General features: G+C 44.9%; 1 protein-coding gene across 1 annotated transcript in view; it reads right to left on the reverse strand.

Annotated features, from left to right (window-relative positions):
• Positions 1-22,001, reverse strand: part of clmpb (CXADR like membrane protein b) — a 61,337-nt gene extending 39,336 nt beyond the window's left edge. The window contains exon 1 of the mRNA XM_084019654.1: positions 21,567-22,001. Within this exon, the coding sequence (XP_083875780.1) occupies positions 21,567-21,615 (49 nt within the window). The 5' untranslated portion in view covers positions 21,616-22,001. The remainder of the gene's footprint in view (positions 1-21,566) is intronic.
• Between the last annotated feature and the right edge of the window lie 812 nt (positions 22,002-22,813).

Consider the following 22,813-nt stretch of genomic DNA (forward strand, 5'->3'; position numbering starts at 1 on the left):
CTGGACTTTTCCTCGTCTAACAAAATGGATTCAGTATAGGAAAGACCTTACTTGTAAAATCAACTGCATAAAGAATTTATGACATATTTTATTGCTTTAATTTGCAACTTTATATACTGAGCTAAATCCAAATGTGCCGTGTTATAGTTGCCTTTCACCCGGATTGATAAATCAACAAATAGCTCAAAAGACGTCCTATGCAAAGCAGAATTAAGTAAACTCCTACCAAGAGGAGATGATTAACACTGAAAAAAAAAAAAAAAAACAGCAACAAAAGCAAATAGAAACACGTTGATGTTTCTCTCAGAGGATTTCGACTTGCTATCATCAAGAGATCCCCATTTCCACCTGCTCTGCTGAATTGTTAGCAGCAATATTGTGATTAGCAGCTATGCAGAACAAGTGGAGCCTAGGTGTCAGAATCAGTAGCTTCCTGAAACCTTCATGGAAACTAACAGTGTCAAATATGCAATGCTTGATCTGCTGCGCCTCCAGGGCCTTATGTGGCTTCTTCTCTGTCGCTGCAAACACCGTTGTCATACATTTCATAAATGACATTTCTGTATGCTGATGAGAAGAGAGGGAGACAAAGGGAGCTTTTGTATGAAATGGTGTTTTATTGACCAGATCTCTGTCCGTCCTCTCAATAATTAACGACACACACCTCTAGCAGTGCAGACTCTGCATCTCCTTGCTTTTCCTCCGAGGTTGGCAGGAATGAAACGGCATAAACCACACTCTGTTACCCTTTGAGTCTCGTCCTCAGCGGCTCTCTCTGTGATTCAAAACCGTCTTTCGCTCGCTAAATCATCTTATTACCAGTCATGCCCACATCTTAGGCTTCGCTGTCGTTGTCTATTTGTATGCCTTGCTAATTTTCAAAGGCATGTCGGTGATGCAACAGCTTTTCCTAAATGGCGCTATTGTAAATGGTGTCGGGACTGATTAGGATGCAGGTGCAGCTACTCGAATATGCCAGGTTTATCCATTTAGAGCAGATTAATGTGCGTAAACATCCCTTATTCCACACAAACGACTTCCAACTCTGCCCCGTCTACGACCGGTGCGAGAGGTTGCCAAGCTCAATCTGAGAGTAATCGGGGAGGTGTCCCTCTCACTCAGACGGAGCATTGCGCTCCAGCTCCCAGGGTGGGGCGTGAGATAATTTGTAGGGACAGCCAGAGTCTCAAAGTAGACACTGATGTAGTTGAATAGGCAGGGTCCCAGACATATGCACTTAAATTTACACAAAAGGAAAGGCCATCATAGCCCCACCAAAAAAGAAGACATCCCAAGGGTCTGGTACCAGCTAATGGCATGCTTTAAACCCAAACTCACATGAGTCCCTGATCAAAGTACCTGGGATCGTTTGTCGGCAGCAGGATTCAAGGAAGCACACAGACCAAAAAGAGGTCGGTCGGGCTGTTAAACAAGCGAATTAACATAAACTCTAATAGCCCATAATGTGTAGGGAGACAACGTTCAACACTTTAAACCATTAAGGCCCCCGATCATCAGTGCTCCGTGCTTCCCACTTCACCCCCGCCACCGCTTTGTCACCGAGAGCTCCATCTGGCAAAGGCCACGAGAACTCGAGTGATAGGGATCAGCTCCCACGCCGGCCACTACCGGCACTGCTTCATCATCGCAAACAGTCATCCAGAAAACACTTAAGCAAGAATATGGGCTGCGATGAAGCCGTCCCAAGCACACACTTTTCTTTTAATGAAAGTCTCCGTAATAATTTATTGCGGTCGCAATCCTGGTGGATGCCGTTATTTTTAAGAAACTTGAGTTTCTTTCTTCCACCACTTCAGACTCAGCCATCATCCGGAATTGGGGTTGGTAAAATATTTAGATTGGTGCGACTCCTACATCTCAGGATTGATTATTCTCTCCGCTCGCATCGCCTATGTTGAACTTCAGCCGGAGTTCAAAAAGGTTTGTTTAGCAGACTCGCTCTGCCAAATGAGGAAGACACACAGAAACCCTGGGTGGTGGGCTGCAGAGGAGAAAGGAGAAAGAAAAATCCAGTAACGAGGAAAAGTGTAATACTTCAAAGTATCGCCGATTGCAGTTTGCTCCATCTCCAGAGGCCGGCTACATAAACAAGCAGAAAGTGTATAGCAAGCACAGACGTGGTCCTGGGTGTGAGCCGGGGAACAACAGTCGATAAAAAGAACCTGTTGGTTGAGCTTTCCCAGCCTTCGTGCATCTGGCCTTCCCTGTGATGAGTCCAAGTTAACCACAACCTGCTGCATAATGTGATGGGAATTTTTCATTTAGTGGTTTATTGTAGTATGATTAGTAGTTTGAGTAGTTTTCACTCATACTATTCCATGTGTGTCATGAGATAACCTGTATTGTGCACTTATGTCATGTCATGTTTTATGAGTTAAAATGCATCTTGTGACACCAGCACAGCTGGCAAGTCAATATGGATCTATGGACACTGATGAGTGGTTCAAACACCACATTCTGGACAAAGTTCTCCGTCTACACAAACAACGGAACAATGCTTCTCTGATGACACATCACAAACAACGGTATAAAAAGCCCTTCTCAAGACTGAATCATTGGTCAGACTCTTAAGGAGTCTGCCCCTATCTGGCCAGATAGTTTGCTCTGAAGCTGTATGTCGGTGACGCGGTCCGCTTGGACACCCTGTTTGCGAGGGCTTTGACTTATTAGACATTGTCTGTTTACAGTCTGTCTGTAGCGACTGCTAGCCTGTTTTTGGACTCTTTATAGAATAAATTGTATTCATGAGTAAATAAGTATTCTTATTTCTCATCAGGAAATCATAAACCGATTTCCACCACACATAATACTCACAGTCCACCTTAAAACATTACTTATCCTAACTTCATGGGTAGTCAATGGCCAATCAGAGGTTAAAAAACATCCATCTTAAGTTCTGAGAACAGAGGCTGCTCCGTAAAAAACCCGGAAAGTAACTCAGGCATTATTTTATAAACTGACTTTTTCCAGATCTCCATTTTCAGACGCAATAATTATCTTTCATAGTTTATGGCTTTGAAATAGACTAACAATATTGCAGCGGATTATCAATCTCTGTCTCATGTCGTCTTTGAGCACTTCTCTCATTGTCAAAAGTGAAATACAACTGAACTCGGGGCGATCCGCTCCACTTTTTCTTGAAACCAATGTGTCACTTATGCATTTCCTCTCATAAAAGCAACCAGGATTTCTGATACATGGTCATTTCTTTGCGGGCGTACGAGTAAGACATGACGGGATAAGAGCTTTACGATTCAAATCTTTTGAATCATAAAGTTGGCGTTCCTGAAGGAAAGATTAGAGGAACCAGGAGCCGATAAAGAACACTGGCGTCGCATAAAATGCAGCAGGCCTCGGCCGTCACAGAAAAATAATAGGGTATGTGTTTGAAATGCCTATTATGGTGTTTGTCCTGGCTGTGGGAGAGATCTCATTCTGGCTCCGTCACACCGTTCATTTGCAAAGCTGTGGGAGTGACAGACAGCCACACACACACACACACACACACACACACACACACACACACACACACACACACACACACACACACACACACACACACACACACACACACACACACACACGCATGCACAAATGTGAGCTATTAGATTTGCAGTGAAGTTGCCCCCCAATGATTATAAGCTTGACTTAATCAGTGATGGAGGGGCTCCAGGTGTTTTTAATTGTGCATTAGGTCTGTTTATTATGACTGACTGAGAGCTTCACAACAGGATCTGCTAAACACACATCTGCACTTTTTCATTTGTGCCTCGTTTCACCCCCCTTTTAACTCTGTTTATTTGTCTGCCCCACATTCAACCCTTTATTCCTTTCTTTCTGACTCTCTCTCTCTCTCTCTCTCTCTCTCTCTCTCTCTCTCTCTCTCTCTCTCTCTCTCTCTCTCTCTCTCTCTCTCTCTCTCTCTCAATTCTGTGTTTTTCTTGCCTCACACTTGTGGTACACTGTGTGATAGAAATCTGCAACCCAGTCCCATCAGGCTCGTGTGTTTGGGCGTATTTTTTTTATGTGCGTACTGCGGGTTTGGGTTTTATTTGGATGTGAAATGTTACAACGTAATTTCATTTTTAATCACGTCCCTGAATCACTTAATCGCACAGGTCTGTTCTGCAGTAGAATCATTCAGAATTGGTCCTTGGCTACCACATTTTGTTCGGTTGTGTGTTGCATTAAGTGGAAAATAAACAATGCAGAACTTGTCAGTTCTCCTATTACATCAGTACTGATTTTTGAGTTTGTCACATGAAAGGCTTCAACATTTTGTCTGCACGTTTGCGATGCTTGGCTAACATGTGAGAACGAGGGGAAGAGCAGCACCATTGGATAAGTAATCATTCGAATCACTTTTTAAGTGCTAAAAATGTACACACTTTTAATGCTCTTATTCTGCTTTTTAATGCTCTTATTCTGCTGTAGCGCTAAACTGAATGTGTTTGGACTGTTGGTTAAATTTAAAAACATCAGGAATCTAAATGAGTTCATGATGAACACTGTTGATGATGATGACTTGATGCTTTATGATAGATAGGCGCATCATTTGTAACAATAGACTACCGATTGTGAATGGGGTGATGATAGATGTATCAGAGAACATTTTTGACAATAAAAAGATAAAAATGTTGCCCATGCTCTACATATATGTATGATAGGGTTAAATATAACATGCTTTAATAACATCATCCATTGATTTTCTTTCAGCTCTAATTCCATCGTGAAAACAGTCCAAGATGAGGTAAAGATGAAATCATAGTGTGCTGCACTGTAACGCCACCCAATCCATGAGCTCATGACAATGTAAACTCTCACACTGAAGGGAAATGACAACAATCTCTCAATCAGATTGGAGTTGCTATCATACAAATCATGAAATTCAAAAAAATATAAGTAGAGTATACCTTTGCCTCTCTGACTAATAGCAACTCACATGCCACGGCATGATGAGGCGGGAGAGGGTGATCTGATCGGACAGGGAGAAGCTAATGGCTACACTTAATGTACTGAAAGGCACGCTAATAAATCTACGAACAAATATTCATAAAGGCAGACTCGCATGTCATTCGGCTGAACAAACACATTCACAACACATTAGCGTGGCCGCGCATCGCTGTGTGTCACACGGTTACAGTTAAATAACAATCGCGCACACACACACACACACACACACACACATTCACTTACTGACACTCGGGTGCACTTTATTTTGCGGCCACTGATTGAAAATGCAACACTTATTATAGGTTCTGCCTGATTTGCTGACTGTAAGGGATACAAGCAGCTTTGCCCCTGAAACACACACACACACACACTCGTCCACTTACACACACCTATTTGCACTTGTGAAAATCTCTATAGTATAATATCTGTGGAGCATCTGTCCGTGCCCGGCGCGGTAGTAAATAACCCATCCCCTTGCAGGGAGGGACCGACCGTCGATCGTATGCCACTGCACTGCGTAACTCGCCGAGGCTGGCCGGCCGCAGCGCGGGACTCCTGCTCGCCGGGGCACCGTGACTTCCTGTGCTAGCGGGTCTCACACTGCAGCGACATGGATCGATTCATGAATAAGAGAGCTCGTGCCTCTTTTTTTTTTATAACGTGCGTGCTCTCCTCTCCGCTTACACTCTCAATATGGCAGCGATTGCGTTTGAACGCAGTCATTAGAAATCCGCTGAAGCAGAATGCGATGCAGATGATGTAGACAGATAATAGGAGCCTCCCCGGTGTTGGGGCCCTCCTCCTTAATGCGTGCTGCACTATCATCTTGATGTCTTTGTGCCAATACATTGTTCCCCAGTTTAGAAAATGAGGTAAATCGGATTCAGAAAACAAGTGGATTAACTTAATCACCCCTCGGCTTTGACAATGACCTTCGCTTCTGAGGCATAATAAGGATTAGTTAGAAGTGGAAGGACATATGCCGTGCAGAAGAAAAAAAAGATTATAGTTCTCCCATGACAGAATGATTGAAATGTGCTATTCACCATTCCTTCATGGTGAGAGGCTGCGATAAGAGTCCATGGAGCTATGCGTCATAATGCTTGGCTGTGATATTCAAAAGAAAAGTGATGCTTGTAACCTGACACGGTGAAGCTACACTTCTCAGATACATATCTGCCTTCAGTGTATAGAAATGCATATAAACAGACCACAATAGCATCACTGAAACAGGAAAGGGAAGAGTCCACATTTACATTAGAGCTATTGATTTCCAGGCTGGCTTGCATATGTTCTCCACGATTCCTATCATTATTGCAGGGGGGGGGGGGGGGGGGGGGGGGTTGGCATATTATCTCTTATGGCCCATGCTACACTATTGATCCCCTGCACCAGGAAGGAAGTCAAACTCAGGGCTGTATGAAAGACAATACAGAAGCGCCACTATGCAGCGGCTCAATAGGACATCAAAGTCGACAAGGTCACACAAATTAATAACAGGCTTTGACCTTAGGCCCGACTTATGGGAAAGGTGAGGTCAGGCAAATGGAGGAAACTGGATCCCTAATAGAAGAGGACGGATAACAATTGATCGCCAGTGACAGACGGGCTGATCAATCGGGCTACCAACCCACCATCACTATCAGGATGCCTGCAGCTCTGGAAACGGATCCTTTTTCAAATGAAAAATAGAGAGAGAAAAAAAGAAAAAAAGGAAATACAGATTTGGATAAGAGACCGAGGAGAATGTGCTGACGTGGGTTCAGCGAAGGACGTGGCCGTCCATCGCTGTTGTTGTTGTTGGGATCAGGATTTATGCTATTGTTGCTATTGTCAGCTGGAGAGGTTATCTATGAAAGGAGGCTTACTGAGGAAAAGCTGTGCGTCTGTGTGTGCCTCGGCTGGTGTATCGGTGGGCTTGTGCGTATACAGCGTGTGTATGAAGTGGCAGGACTGATTAGCAACTATTTGAGCTGCAGACACGGGATGAAGGCAGGGGGGCAAACGTGCTGCAGCCCGCTCAGTTCCTCTTTTCCTCCTCATGTTCCTCTCTCAGTCCCTCCTTGTCTACCTCTTGCTTTCCCCTTTATGCCTCTGTCCCTCCTTTCTTTTTTAATCTCTGCTTCCGTTTCCCTCTTCCCCCTCCTCCAACAACAAGGTGCGTTTTTTTTTGGGAGGAATGACACTAAAATGTGTCGACTGCGGTTACATAACGGGAGCTGGTGGTTGTGTTATTCCAGAAGTCTGCACGCGTTCATCAGCGTCTGCACTAACAGTCCTCGTCGTTCTGCATCGTCTGTGTCAAAAAGGACCCACTTTGCTGTCCATGTAGGAACTAATGTGTTTGTTTAATGCGGTTGTTCTTATCAGCCATGTGTGAGTCGTCCTCTGAGGATCACGTGCTTCACGACGTGCCTACCTGAAAATACAAACTGTGCACTGCTTGCCACAAGATTTATACATGTATGCAGCGCACGTGCATGATATAGAACTCTTGACGAGAGAGAGAGTGGCACTGTGTGTTGCACTTAGCCGGCTGTACTGCAGCAGCACACAGCGATCTGGAACTCAGAAACAAGTGGCCGCACGACATCGTTTCAGCATCGACGACACTGCGATGTGCCCCCAAAAGTCACATCACAGGAGGTACATGTGATGTTGACTCCCTGCCAGGCCTAAGCATCAGGGGCCAAAAAAGTATTTTTAAACAAAAAATGTGCTATAAATCAGAAAACTTCTCTAAGGAAGTACATTGTGTGCATAATATTAGCGACTGCATAGTCAAGAGATGGATTAGCCTTTCTGCTTTTGTTTAAATTATTTTCATTTTTTATGCAGAGGCAAAGAAATCACCCCAATACTTCCAGAATGATGAATTCTTTCCAAATAGAGCTATTCAAATAATCTGGTTTCATATCACAATACATATTGCAAAAAAAAATGTCAGTTTTTCTTATCAAATGTGCTGCCTAGTGTATTTCTGACTATCTGCCACACTTTCTCATCCCCTCATCTGTTACCAGATTGTACTGGACAGCATGCCCCCGTGACCACAACACCTATCACTCTCAGCACGGCCAAAAGGTTGTCCGATGCGTGCCAGTGCTGTCTTGCGTGGGCAGTCTTGCAGAAAGGTGGAGGAAACGCTCACGCACACACACACACACACACACACACCACACTGAGTCACGAAGAGCAACCCCGATCGGCTGGGCCGTTATACTGCAGTTGCTCATGCTGACTCACGCTGTACATTACCAGCGGTTGAGAGTCGCAGGACGGGGGGGAAGAGAAACCACGGGACGCTCATAGATTTGGTTTCATCACACTCCTTTGTCCCCCACCTGCCTCCCCCTCCCCCAACCTTCCCAAGGTTATCCAGCAGGGGGTGGGGGGTAGAAGGGTGGCAGTGGTGGGGGGGTAGGGAGGGGTAAGAGAAGGTGACATGCCACCTGAAGCAGCCCTGCTAAACGACTGTGGACAAACGAGGGCCCTTCAATAGAACGCTGCCTCTGATTAGCAATCCGTCCCCATGGATACAGCGTGCAAAGCTGACGGCGGGGGGAAGGAGACTAAGGCTGTAAGAGGGATTGTTACGGAGGCGTCCACGCTGGCTGGTTGGCTGGAGGGGGGGCGTGGGGGATGGATGCACCATTTTTCTAGTCCAAAATGAGCCCAATGTCACCGTGACAGCGCAGCACTCCTCTGAGGGCACCGCGGGCCAGGGGGGGGAAATGATGGATGAGTCGCCAAGCAGCCACTCCTGCTTCATCACTGTGTATACACACACACACACACACACATGCGCACACACACAAATAAAGTCAGGGAAATACATACACGTTGTATACGCACAAGATGACAATGCAAACCCTGCAATATGTTCACACAAAGATATCTGGGGATACACATCCATTATGCACACACACACACACACACACACACACACACACACACACACACACACACACACACACACACACACACACACACACACACACACACACACACACACACACACTCACAAGGCCATCTGGGGATACACACATACACAAACACACGCATGTGCACACACGCTTTGAGTGGTTTATTTGTGTCCACATGAGTTATAATTAATCACCAAGATATATAAACACTCTAGATGCAGATATGTACAGGAGTTGTCAGTTCTACACACACACTCACAAATAGAGCACACAGCTCTGGCTTCATTATGACTGCAGCCAAGGCTAATGCTATGGGATCAATGACAGATCCTCTCTCTCTCTCCCTTCATTTCTCTGACCCAAAAGCAGCAGCGTGCTGCCATGCAGAGCACCCTGCAGCGTTTATTCCTTGTATGACCGAGCAGTAGCCTCCAATAAGGCCCTGGAGTCATCCTGCTGCTAATACACCACCGCGACGTGTCCATCCATCCCCCCCCCCCCACACATCCCGAGCCCACCATTCCACTGCAACAGTTATGAGGGGGGATTACGGTACACGCAGAGGCAATTACTTAAAGTGCTGATTACCTGCAGAAAATGGTAACCAGTAATGCTGCTGCAAGAGTTAATTCACGTCACCCTCCGATAAAAGCGCCGGGTTAAATAGGGTTCATTTTAATCCACGCTTCAGAAAGATGTGAGTAAATTCCACAATTTACATGCCACAGTTGTACTGAGCAATGCAATAACTCTGAAACATCATAAGCATGTTTGATCTGATTACTGCATATTTACAGTAACTGCAACAGATTACAGATGTCATCTTTTTTGGAATCAGATTACTGTAACTCCATTACACCTAATCAAATACTCCTAGTCGGCCCTGCTGAGCTCACAGAAAACAGCATCCCCGAGGCTTCTCATGCAGATGCTGGTCTACGTGGCCAGTCAAGGAGAAATATGGCTGGCCTTTGGCGACCAAATGGAGGGGGTGGTTGCTGAGTGGCCATCCATCAGGACCCTGTGGCGGAGAGCTGTATATACTCTTCATCCGAGGGAGAGCGATTGGGAAGAGACAGGACAGACGGAAAAAAGGGCTCATAAACATATTCCTTGAGGGTGGGGGGATCCTCCAACATGGGACTGAAAAAAATGTCTTTCCTGTTAGATTGATGGACTGAGCACTCCGCACTCGTAGTGTTTTTCCTGCAGCACGATACACAGTGGTGTATGGCTATGATTACTTGTAGTCAAGCCACGGCTGGGAGTGGATGGCAGCTATATTAGGATTAATGATCATGCTGGTCAATCTAGTGAAAGATCATTCATACTTCTGTTGCCTTCCAATGTCATGGAGGCAAACATGGAGAGCACATTTGGGGTCTGCAACAAAAAAAACAAAAAAAATGTTTTTTTTTTTTTTTTTTTCTGCTCTGCAATCGAATTCTCCAATAATGCTGTAGAATGTGACATATAAATAGGATTCCTATAGTTGAACTACCGATGTAGTAAAATAGAAATTCATGTAATATTAATAATAATGGCTTTCTATGTTCTGCTGGCCACTGTATGACATTCAGATGATAATGCGTGCAATCAAAATGTCCACCCACAGGACCCCCCCCCACCTAATGTGTAACCACCACTCTCCCCTTCATAAGATCAATTACAATGTTGATTATATATGCAGTTGGTTGGGCTGAGAAAAGGACAATGGAGGAGTGAAGATGTCGGCTCTAACTAGGTCGCAACAAGAGCTCCGTGCTTCCACACAATAACTTCCATTAATAATCAAAAATGTGCCGGCACCGTTGCGTTACGATTTCCCCGAAGAATCCTGCACGGTACAGTTAGCAGACGACAAAACGGTGCTAACTTGCATGACGGCGAATAGGTCCCCCGGAAACACTTTGCAGGGGGCCAAGTGATAACACTATTGACATTGCTTCAGAGAAACTGCGCCCAGGTCTATCTGTCTTCACAAGAGGGCCGTTAGCCTGAGCTAAAGGACAGCGATGGTATAAACCAAAGGTTTGTCCGTGGCTTTGTAGCAGAATGAATGAATTCAACTGCCAGCCTATCAAATCCGTTCAAATACAACAGCATGAAGAAGTCTCCTTTTGTCTTCTGCTGAATATCGAATGAAAAAGTAATTTCTCAGTGAAGCTCTGTCTTGAGTATACGGAGGATTAAGTCTGAATTGTGATAAAGGAAGTCTGCAAGTGTGTGATTGCGGCCATTTCTGTGTTATACCGTACATTTTGCAGGAAAGGAATGTGGCCCGTGGTGTCCGGTGTCGGTCATTTTAGCCAGCAGGAACGCACATGGTTGCCGGCGCAGCCCGCATCGCTAACTGTGCACTTTTCCTGGCGCCCTTGCCACTATGCATCTTTTAGTGTCCTGTAACTGAAAACCGTCAGCTCTGTCATTCTCAAATCCTGCCACTTCCGAGGCATCCGTGCCTCACACGGTGGAGAGGTAATCTCTCGGTATTGATCCGGTCACATGGGCGAAGGCAAATACGTTAAAGTGGACACTGTGAACCTGCTCGATGGTGGGCTGAAATCTGATGCTAAAGGGAGCCACAGTGCTCCCGCTTCAACACTGACAAAGCTATACATATGTTCCTGCGGCGCTCAAGCACACCTTTTGCCTGCTTACATAAGCTACTAGGAATCTCTTCTGATAAGTTGTGACAGCCACATACTGTAGAGGAAGCTTCAGAGGACGGGCATTGATTTCAAGCAAATCTGTCCGGACATCTCTTCTTTCTGGTTCGGTACACTTTTCCACTGCTAATGAGCAGCCCGCTTCATTCCCTGCCGAGTGAGACGTTCTTTTTTACATATTTTGTGTCAGGAAATACTGGTGTTTCATTACCAGGGAGGAGAGATGGAGGAGGGAAAGAAAAAAAAAGGAGTATGATGGTTAAGCCTGAGCTTTAAGACAGACAACTATGTCCCCTAATCCCTTCTGAGCAGCCGTAAGCCCTCCGTTATCGCTCGTTAGAATTGTGCATCCCTTAAACACATTAACTTAGGCCTTAATGCCGGGCCCTTTTGTAGGACAAGGCGGCTGCTCTTAGCAGCCAGTCACTAGGCAGGAAGGAACATGCTAATTGCTGCCGTTTAATAGGGTAACAAGTGTGTGTGTGTTTTTTTTTTCTTCTTCAAATGGCTGTAGAGTATCAGCACATTTAACAGCAATCAACGTTATCCTGGAAAGCCCCCCAGGCAACTGCGATGCCATGCTATCCCTCAGACTTGTCAGGGAGGGCGTCGGATGATAAAATCAGGCGTGAACACACACATCGACAGCCACTCAATCATGTATGCATTCGCATAATGGCATATCCATATCTTTCCATTTCCTTCTGCCACACATAGGGGATTGGAGCTCTAGTTATCAGCATGCAGGTGAAAAAGAGAGGCATAAAACCTTCCTTTTCTCATCAGTCTTGCGGGACAAGGATCAGCGCTGCTTCCACACTCAAACTCCACTATACTCTACAGTGCACCGCCAGCCACAGTGTACGCCACTCTTGATACTGGCCTTCAGCAGCCCATCATCCTCTCAGTGTGTTGACCAGCAAGAGCTCTTTTAGCTGCATGAATAACTCATAGCATAAAAGAGACATGATAAACACTCGAGACACACAGAAGCTAATATGCGAATCGTGTAGCGGGCTGATACACATTCACTTTTGAAATACGATTCAGAACATAATATAATGCAAAGTAAAAATTCGGAAGATGTGTGAGTTTTCGAACGCTTTAACAAATGGGAGCAGACAGTACTTATTCTGAACTGTGTAAATGCAAGGAGTAAAGAGCAATAGTCCACCACTTTATCCCTCTGCAGTGTTCTGTGCGCCGCTTTGTTGTCCCAAAACGATGTGCAAGCAGTTGTTGCTCCAACACGGCTTCACAATGGATTACAAGAAGAGCACAAACATCATTTTGATTCTGCTTTTTTTCCCCTTACATTTCCATTTACTGCAATTCAGTGCACATGGATAAATGCGGCCCGATGCAGCCTGTGATCCCCAGCCATGCTAAGGGTGGCACTGATGAGGGGAGGACCGAGGCGACTGGGGCGGTCACGACAACAAAGCGGGGCTTCTTATGTATTCCGACTGCGGCGCGGCTAAGATTCTTGGTGTTTGCTGAGACAGCAGATGACTTGCCTTGCTCTCTCCCTGCCCCTTGTTCAACCAAGGCAGGATCGACTTAATTGCCTCATTAGCAAAAAAAAAAAAAAAAAGGGGCCGCCGAGGAGTCGGCCTCTTCCACATTGTTCAATGTCAAGCGTGCAACCGCGAGGAAAGGTTAATAGAGTAAACAGCATCTCGCTCTCTTTAATGGGAAAAAACATGTTTTCAAGCATGATGAGTCAGTGGCCAAAAAGCTTAATTTCCCGCCACAGTGACAGAATCATGCATGTAATTTAATTTAATCTAACACTGCGTGATCTAACCTTCACTACTCCTAATTTCAAAGCGGAACACAGCTTGCCGTTGCTGCGTGGTAACTCCCAAAGCCATCTTCCTTTAAGCTTGGACCCGTCGAGGAAGCAGGAGTCATCATGCCAACTTTAATTATTTTAAGAGCTTGAATTTGCAAACTCGGCTGTTTCCTCCTCTACAGCGTCGTTGGAGCCCAGACAGCGAATCAAGCCAAACGCTAACGCTCTCGAATCCCCTCTTGCAGAAAGACACACAAAATAAAAGTGATGTCTACCGCTGAGCGAAGATGTGGGATCCAAAAAAGCAGAAGAAAAATCCTCACGTTAAATGATTTTCGAGAGAGACGTAAAACTCAGCATTGCTTTCACTCACTGCTGTACCGCTGACACTCTAAAGAGCATCACCGCACCGCATCCAGAAACCATAATAAGACAATTCCATTCAAAAGTATGACAGTTTGGACAACAGCGCCGAACCATGACTGGCATCTTGAACGCGGTCCTAAGCCCCCCTGTCTGTCTCATCGCTAGAGATGTGATCATCTATAGCGCCTGACAAACTGCATGATGGGGCCGAGCTAAACAAGTGTACTAAACAAGAAGCACAGGAGACCAAACAAATGGAGGAAACACGGCATTGTCTTCGCCGGAATGAGCTGCGAGTTATGATCGGAACGCCGTCTGCATCAGTTTTGCTGGTCTCGGAGGTACACTCCATTATTGTAGTGGGTATACACAACCCAGCATAAGTGTTTGGTTTCTGTAACAAGCATAAACACACTAGACGATCACTTTACGGGCAAGCAAATCTAATCGTGTGCACTTTTGGAAAAGTGCAACATAGAGCCTTGTAAGATAAGCCAGGCCACCCTTAACCTTACTGCCGGGCACATTCTGACCGAGGCTACTAGAAAGCTACACATCTGCATGGGCAGTATGGCGTAAAGGCTCCGTTTCATCAACAAGTCAAGTCTAACGAGTCGGAAAAAACAAAGGTGGTGGTGCCATCTGCTCCGAACCACTCTGCCGGGAAAGAGAGAAAAAAAAGACCACAGCCTGCGCTCCTGAACGAGCCACCTTATCTCCTGCGGAAACCCAATTCTCAACCTCTCGGCCCGCTAGTGGAGTCAGCGCTCCATAATATGAAGTACTGAGAGGAGCGCTGCAGTGCAATCAGCGACATTACATACTTAATTTGTGGACATCCTAGCAATTGATCAATGATCTTCAGTTCACAATTCGCCGCGCTATGAAAGACCAAACGGCTGGCGTTGTGGTTGGATAATTAAACCATCCATCACACAACATCCCCTACAAGAGAACAGGACAGGCAACCCAAGACTGGGCCGGAGTTATTGCTTTTTACAGTTCCTGGTGAATGGCAATTACACAAGGTAATGTGTGGATGACCAAGGATTTCATCTCTATAAAGAATTAAATCGGCTCCATATCTTTTAAAGCTCTAAAGGTCATTCCCAAAGTTTGGCTACAGTCAATAAATAGATTAAGCTCACTATTTAAAGTAACTGCACATAGTTTTTCCCCCCTTCTCTCCAACAAAAAATAATATCCTTTCCGTTCTCGCATTCAGTATAGATCTTAATTGAACAGATTGTCCTGACCTCAGCAATCACGCTCTGAGACCGGAGGGGATCCTCCAGATGGTGTTCAGGTCTTGTGCAGGTGACCACTTTGTCTTCCGCCACTCGAATCAATGGCCACTGAATCCCCTCCCTTCCAAACAACCATCCATCTTAAGTGTTTCCAGGCAGCTCGGTGACGACCAAAAGCGGCTGAAGATAAATGTTTAAAGGGCAGGAGGGCCTCTGCTGATTAAAGCCACTAACGCTTTAGGGAAGGCTGGCAAGCAAAAGGGGAAATGGAGTGAGACAACGGAGCATGCAGGTTCAAAACACCTAATGGAGTGTCCTGCTTGCTGGGCTTAATAAACTGCTTCAAATTGAAAGGAACAGCAGGCGTCTAAATAGAGCGACGTGGAACATTTCCTTCTGTTCATTCAGCCAGCTCGCAATTGGAAAGCGGGAGAGGAGAGGGAAAAAAAAGAAAGAAAAAAACCCCCGCCTGGGTTGCCATTGTTTGGTGCAGCGTGAGTTGCTTTTATTCATCATGCAATGAACTCTGGGGGTTTGTATTGAGTGCTGTAATACATGTAGGGTGTAAAAAAAGTCTCCTTTTTTAATGTGCCACATTGGAATAAATAACTTAAATGCATGTTTCACAATTCTGTCTGTGAAGAAAATCCTTTCACGGGGAGGACACCCAGTGGTCGCGGTCTGGCTGGGAGCTGTAGTTTCTTGCTTATTCCAACCATGACAATGTTTAAACGGCCAGATTGATATCTGGACATGATAATCAATAATCGCTGCGTGAGGCGAGGCGTCGCACAGTTTGGGGTCTGACAGGTGCACCCCATGACCAATTAAAGCGCTTAGCGAAGAGTAAGAAATTATCAATTATTGGCAGAGAGTTTACCGTGGATGTTGACAACGCGTCGCTCATGTCAAGCAAACGTTAGTTCCAGCAGTAAAGAACGTCAAACCGCTGACTGTTAGCATCTTGACATGTCTGCGGCGCTCATTGGCCGTAGATGTTCCATCAAGAGTTTATTTTCCCCCTCCTCCGCGTCATCGATGTAAGCGCTAGGCTAAGCTGTTGAGAGTGACACACCTCGGCAATAGGGATTTGGGTTTTTTTTTTTCAAGCTGTTTATTTTTCCCGTACAGTTGGATCGTGCAGCTGCACAGAAAACAGAGATATACCTGCTTTCAGAGACAGAGAACATAGATCAAACGAGGGTTCTGCTTAGGGAAGACAAGCACGCCAGCTTTTACTCTACGCTGCCGCTTTTCACTAGAAAGTACCACGACGGTGCTGGGAGCTCTGAGATGATAGCATGTCAGCCCCAAACACTGATTAAAAAAAAAATCAAAAAATCAATTTATATGATATTTACACAACATGTGTGAATTTTTATCACCTTTGCTCTTGCAAGCAGCTGTTGGTGATAAATGGATTCCTATTCCAGCAATGTCAATAGCTGCAAAGAATTAATATCGGGGCACACCTTCAGTGGGGTGAATCGATGGGAGACAATCCCATGCTCTGTCTCGCCGACAGCACCGGCGTTTATCTCACCGCTTTAGTCACTCTTTGATCTCCTCACTGCTCACATAAAAACCACCATAGACCTTGATTCACATGTTTCTATGCAAACAAGCAGCTCTCCCTTTCTAAGAAAATAGAAAGCTGTAATTGCACTTGAAATTCAAACTACAAATAAGACAGAAAGCCATGGCAGATGGGATTAAGGGAAACAAGAGGGCCAATGTCATGTTTTAAAGGGCTAACCATTTTGTTGTGGAGCAGCTGATCCTTATTTACCTGCTTCTTAGATCATGTTATATTAGTTATAATGGATTAGGTGTTTATATCATGATATGTAATGGATATTCCTGATGCCATGAGGTAATGCCCAAACTATTCACTTAACCAATGCTAATGGCATGGTTAACTGAATCCATTTCTGCAGAGGTCAGACGCTGAGAGGTGCAGGGGCAGTGGGGGTCAAGTGGGTCAAGAGGTGAAGGGTTATTTTTTTAGCATGATTGCTTTTTGGCCTTGCTGTCTTGTTATGACCAGATCAAAAATAAGCCTTCATGCCTCACTATGGCGATCTGGTTTTAAACCAATGTGAATTACAATATGAACAGCAGCAAAAAGTAGCAAATGCTCACATTTAAGAAGCTGGAACAGAGAACGTTTGGCTTAATGAATGACTTCAATTATTAAATCCATTATCAAAATTGTCGCTGGTTAATTTTCCTCTGACTGCCAATAGTTGGGTGAGAGGACATATTTCCCAAAACTATAAAGATTCTTTTTATTCCTCGTGTGAATCTAATCTCCTAATCTAAAATCCTGATCAATACAAAGACCTCGTGGTTCACCCAATGTATAAAGCAGCAGCATTTGCGTTCGTTTGTCTGCACACTACGCCTGTGTCTTCAATTGCTTGTGTACCATGGGTAGTGTATACCGTGCATGTGGCTCCAGTTAATGTGAGCCTCTCCCGAAACATCTGTCAAAGATTAGCAGTGAAGTGAAAGAGGTAGTTCCTGTTCATACGCTCCAACATAATCTGGCAATCATTTTCCCAGTGAAGGATGAAAAGGGGGAGGGTGCGTTGGTCAGAAACGCTACACGAACCCGGCTCCGTCTAAGAGTGTGTCTTGTGTTTTACAGGACGCGTGTGCCAAAAGGCCAACGCTGGGACAGCAAGGATATTATGGGTGTGGCAGAAACACAGGAGACAGAAAACCATCCAACAAAGAAACGCCGCAGAGCCAGCAGATGAATCTAAAGACTAAACGAGCGCAACCTTTATTTGTTTTACCTGCACAGGCCCTCAAGTAGTAGGAATAAAAGCACTTACAGTACAAAGCCGCTACACTTTCACCTACAAACAGCGCGGCATCCAGCTTGCTGGGAGAGAATAGAAAGGCCGTCTGACTAAAAGCACTAAAATCAATGAAACATGAAGAATCCCTCAGGTACAAAAAAAGAGAGGACGGTTTGTTATTCAGGGAAGCCTGCTGTCATTCAAAGGCTGCACACGCCAGGCGGGGAAAGTGCTTGTAAGGCAAATCAGTGTATGTTAATGATATGGGTCAATTGTTTTGAGGACGGCTGGACCCCTGCACTCATCTGTAGGCCTTGGCAATTACCCGAGAGCTTTTGTATTCCAGAGTGCTCCGTCCTTGCCGAGCCATTCCGATTCACCACTTTTTTTTGCTTCGAGTAGTAAAATCCTCTCCTGACGGGAATCTGTTTACACTTTGTCCTGCGTGTCAAATTGCGAGGCACTGCCAGCTGTTTGCTCCTCCTACCTCCACAGTGTCATCGTAACCGTACTGTACGTCCTAAAGCTTGCATGTAATAAACCACTGGATACTTGTATGCGTCACGTCCATCAAACAAACTGTAAATGTATTCATTTTTAGGTCTACGCTTTAACAATGTGAGGTTAACTCAGCGCGAGGCTCCACACCGAACCGTGCTTTAAATACTGTGCACATTCTGGCTCCGCAAAGCCGACCTGCCAAATTCACCACATGCTCCAGAAACACAAACACGCTCAAAGCAGAGAGTAAATATGGGGGGGGGGGGGGAACGGCAGCAGATCAAAACGGAGACCTAATGTATGGTAACTCGACGTCAAATACCGAAACGTCTCTTTGTAGGAATGTCAGGAGTCTGTGGCCCGTGTGTGTGTGTGTGTGTGTGTGTGTGGGAGTTTGATTCAGGCGCAAACACATCAAGATGTCACTTCATAACCTCTGGCTCAGGAGGCTCCTGTCATCTTCACATTTCAGAGATCCTCTGCCTACCCCGGCAGACATGCTAAATATAGAATCGGGACAGAATTTCTGTTTGGAGCCACTGCTCTCTTTTATCTACATCTAACACTAGCAGGCGTGCACAGCCACCGCCATCTTCTCATTGCTGCACACACACACACACACACACACACGCACACACACACACACACACACACGCACACACACACACACACACACACACACACACACACACACACACACACACACACACACACACACACACACACACACACACACACACACACACACGTGTGCACGTGCGTGGACGCCGGCGTCGAGACCCCGCCGTGACTTCCGACAGATCGCACATTAAAGCTGCTCATTTCTCCCAATTACATTTCTGTCAAGTGACTTACGCTGTGTTATTACTTCTCGGACGGTCGTTTTTTTTAAATCCCCTCATGCTGAATCATTTAATCCAGGCGTGAGGAGAGACGAGATCCATCAAAAGTCTCCTTCACCTGGCCGGATCTGGCCACACCGTTCCTCGGTTTCTCCATTTGACCTTGCTCCGTTCCTCGCTTTGCATCGGCAGGAGAGAGCTGTCGAACTCGCCGTGGCAATTAATTGTGCTACTTATCTGTAATGTGAACAGTGGATATTACATCTCCGACAGATATTAAATTAACGGAAGTCTCAGGACTTGAGAGGCCACAGCCAAATATAAAGGAAATGAGCCCCTATTAATGACTATTGATTCTTTTATAATAAAACCCTTCGTCTTTTAACTTGGCCTCGGTGTTGATCTTGAATTAATACAGGCTATATGACTTTAGGAAAGTGTCCTTCAGTCTTGTGCAGCCTCAGCTATAACTCTACATTTTCTCCCTAGTCGGAGAAAAAAAAAAGCCCTTTTTGCAGAATGGCAGATACTTTTGTTCTGGCATGACAGACTCATGACCCAGGTCGCTGCCATGTACATGATGTTCACCCAAAACCATATCATTTTCAGCTGCTCCAATTGCTCCACATTGTCATATCTGGTGACATGATGGAAGGAGAAAATGCCTCTCACCATGGCAACAACAACTCAATGAATGCTCTCGGCACAGGCTGATAGTTATTTTAAGAAAAGTGCCCCATTATTAGTTTTATTAGGGAAATACATTTCTGTTGCGTGATTTCATGGCGGTGCTCGTTCAAAACCTGGTTGCGTGTTCATCATCATCATCATCATCAGTGGGGAATTGTTATTTATCATGTTTATTTTGAATCAATGCGACCAGGCTGACGACTGAAATAAGACCGTAAGACGTGCTGGTATGCAGTGTCCACTGCCGAGTCAGCTGCTTTTGTTTAAGCACCGGATCAGCGGCCCATCACCACTGAGCGCATACTGTGGATTCACTGGTTCCACCAACGTGAGCCTTAACAACTCAATATCTCCATCCTTCCATTTATCTTCGCATGCTCATCTCATTCAGTGTCACAGGGGGGGACTCGCACCTTTTTCCCAGAATGCATTAGCCAAGGGGCAAAGATGCTCTCCCGCAACACGTAAATAAGTGGATGATGGGAGACAACAAACTCTGTATCTACAGGCCTTCAGCACAATCCACATCTAGCATAAGCACATAACGCCATGACAGAGATATGAAAAGCAAATGATTCCTTTGATTTCGCTCCAGAATGCGGCGCCACGAACAGCGAGCATCACGCAGACTAGAGCACCGCTTTTGGACTCGGACCAAAGCAGACGAGCCGCCGGCTCTCTGGTGCATTTCCCCTCATTTGGCCACTTCCACCCATTTTTACATTAGCTCGGGGGTTTTCCAAACTTTGTCATCAGGTACCCTTATATTCATAGCCACTTCAGACTGTAAACTCTGTGGAAAACGTTGCTTCATCCCCAGTTACACAGATAATGTGGGGGAATTTCACTGCAGGTGATGAGACAGCAGTGTGAAACCTCTTACTGGAAGTCATTTTTACACACCGTCTCACAGCGCTGTCCACAGTAACTTCCAGTCAGCGAGGTCGCAGTGCAAATTAAACAATCCCTCATTTAGCGCTGAACAGCAAAATGCCTTCATTTCATTACTGTACTAGTAATAAGAGGTACTGGTAGCCTAATAGTATCAGCAGTAGTGATGATGATGATGACGAGACAAGCAAAGCTTCTTTTAGGAAATTTTCAAACACCTTTCACTGTCAAACTGAAACACAAATGATGTTGCTCAACTCATTCAAACAGTTTTCCATCCAAATGATATAGAAAATATCGATTCTTGTGACGTCTTTAGTTGTTGCTGTGTGCTTTTTTATTTTTTTGCTTTCTTCAAAAAACGGTAAAAAGGCATTTTGTTCATCAGCAGGGCTGTTTTTTTTTAAGAATGAGTGCAAAATGCATGCACTATGCAGGGTGAATAGATGTGGATAGAAGATTTAAAAGGGAGGGGCCAGGTGAACTTTTGTCCCCTTTAATTCCCCCAACTAGAGCAGCTTTGGGTTTTGGAAATCACGTTTGACTTGTGCGTTTCCATTGTTTGCATACAAATAGCATTAAACATAAAACATATGTGTTATATATATATAGAGAGAAAAAAATAAAAACAAACATTCTGACATCATTCTAAATAAAGGCCATATATATATATATATATATATATATATATATATATATATATATATATATATATATATATATATATATATATATATATATATATATATATTATTGTGACTGTTACAGCGACATACATCAGACCATCGTGAGGCGAACACGCTCCGCTGCTGTTAAAACGACTGGCTTGTCTTCTGCGGGGAATGGAAAGTGACTTACCCAGAAACAAAGAACGAAACATCGCAGACATCACGGCTGGGAATCCCATATACGCAACGGAGCTGGAAACAATGCGCTCACAGCGCCTTCACGCTCGCTCGGCTGACCTGAGAGCGGGCACAACGACGCGGCACCATCAGCGAACGGACGAGCGGAATCAGACAGGAATCAATCTTCGTGGAGCGCGTGAGTCCAGGAACGTCATATGTTGTACACGCCCGACATATCTGTGTCTAAACCTCCCAAGAAGAAGATGATGAAGAGGGAGAAGTGGAAACGTGGCTCTTTCTCTTCATCGTCATTTTCATCCCGGGCTACTTGGCGTCAAATCAAAGTTCCTTGGCTGTCTGGCTCTGGCGTGGGACGTGTTGTCTCAGGGTCCCCTCTGTCTCCTCCTCAGCAGTCTCTCCTCCTTTCCTCCTCCGCTGCACAAAATGCCAGAGAGGAGGGGGGGGGGGACGAGGAGGAGGAGGGAGGAGGAGGGCGGATAGGTGGATGATGAGGGGATGCTGAAGGATGGAGACCTCTAGAGTCTGAAGTTCTCTTACACAACCTGAGCATCCTTCAACAAACATCAAACGGCTCGTTGATGCCCTCTTGTTAGGTGTTACCCTCGGCAACTTGATGGCATTAATTTAATTAATGTTGCCTGTAATGGAAATCTTGTTATGAGCAAATGTGAGTCCTATATGGATCTGCAAGGGTGTATAATCCATTTTTGGAATATTATTATAGGGAGAGTGTTATGTTAAGATATTTTTGCAATCTGATATCACTATGACATTAATGTTATGAGTTACATTTACATTTAACAGTGCGCTTCACTTTTTTTTTACACTTGGTTAATCGTTGGAAACATCTTTTAAAGCAAAAAAAGTGCCGAAAAGCTTCAATTTTAAAATGTAAAGATTCTGCTTTCTTTGCCAGGCGTGATACTAAAGTGAATATCTTTGGGGGTTTTGACTGTTGGGCGGACAAAACAGGCAACGTGATGACATCACATCTGCCTCATGCTGTCAATTGACATTTAATAGAACAAACAATTCATGGACGAATACTGGAAATCGTCTGCAGATTAATTTGTAATCAATGCAGACCTAAAGCATTATTTTTATATTTGTATGAATTCACTGTTCACCTATGGTGATACACATTACATGTACTTGAATGGATTTGAATGATCAGGCTATCCTGGTTTGATTTCCAATCCAATCCACTTTTATTTCACACCAAAACATCAAAACATG

This window comes from Eutrigla gurnardus (genome assembly GCF_963514095.1).
Source record: "Eutrigla gurnardus genome assembly, chromosome: 10".
Taxonomy (NCBI): Eukaryota; Metazoa; Chordata; class Actinopteri; order Perciformes; family Triglidae; genus Eutrigla; species Eutrigla gurnardus.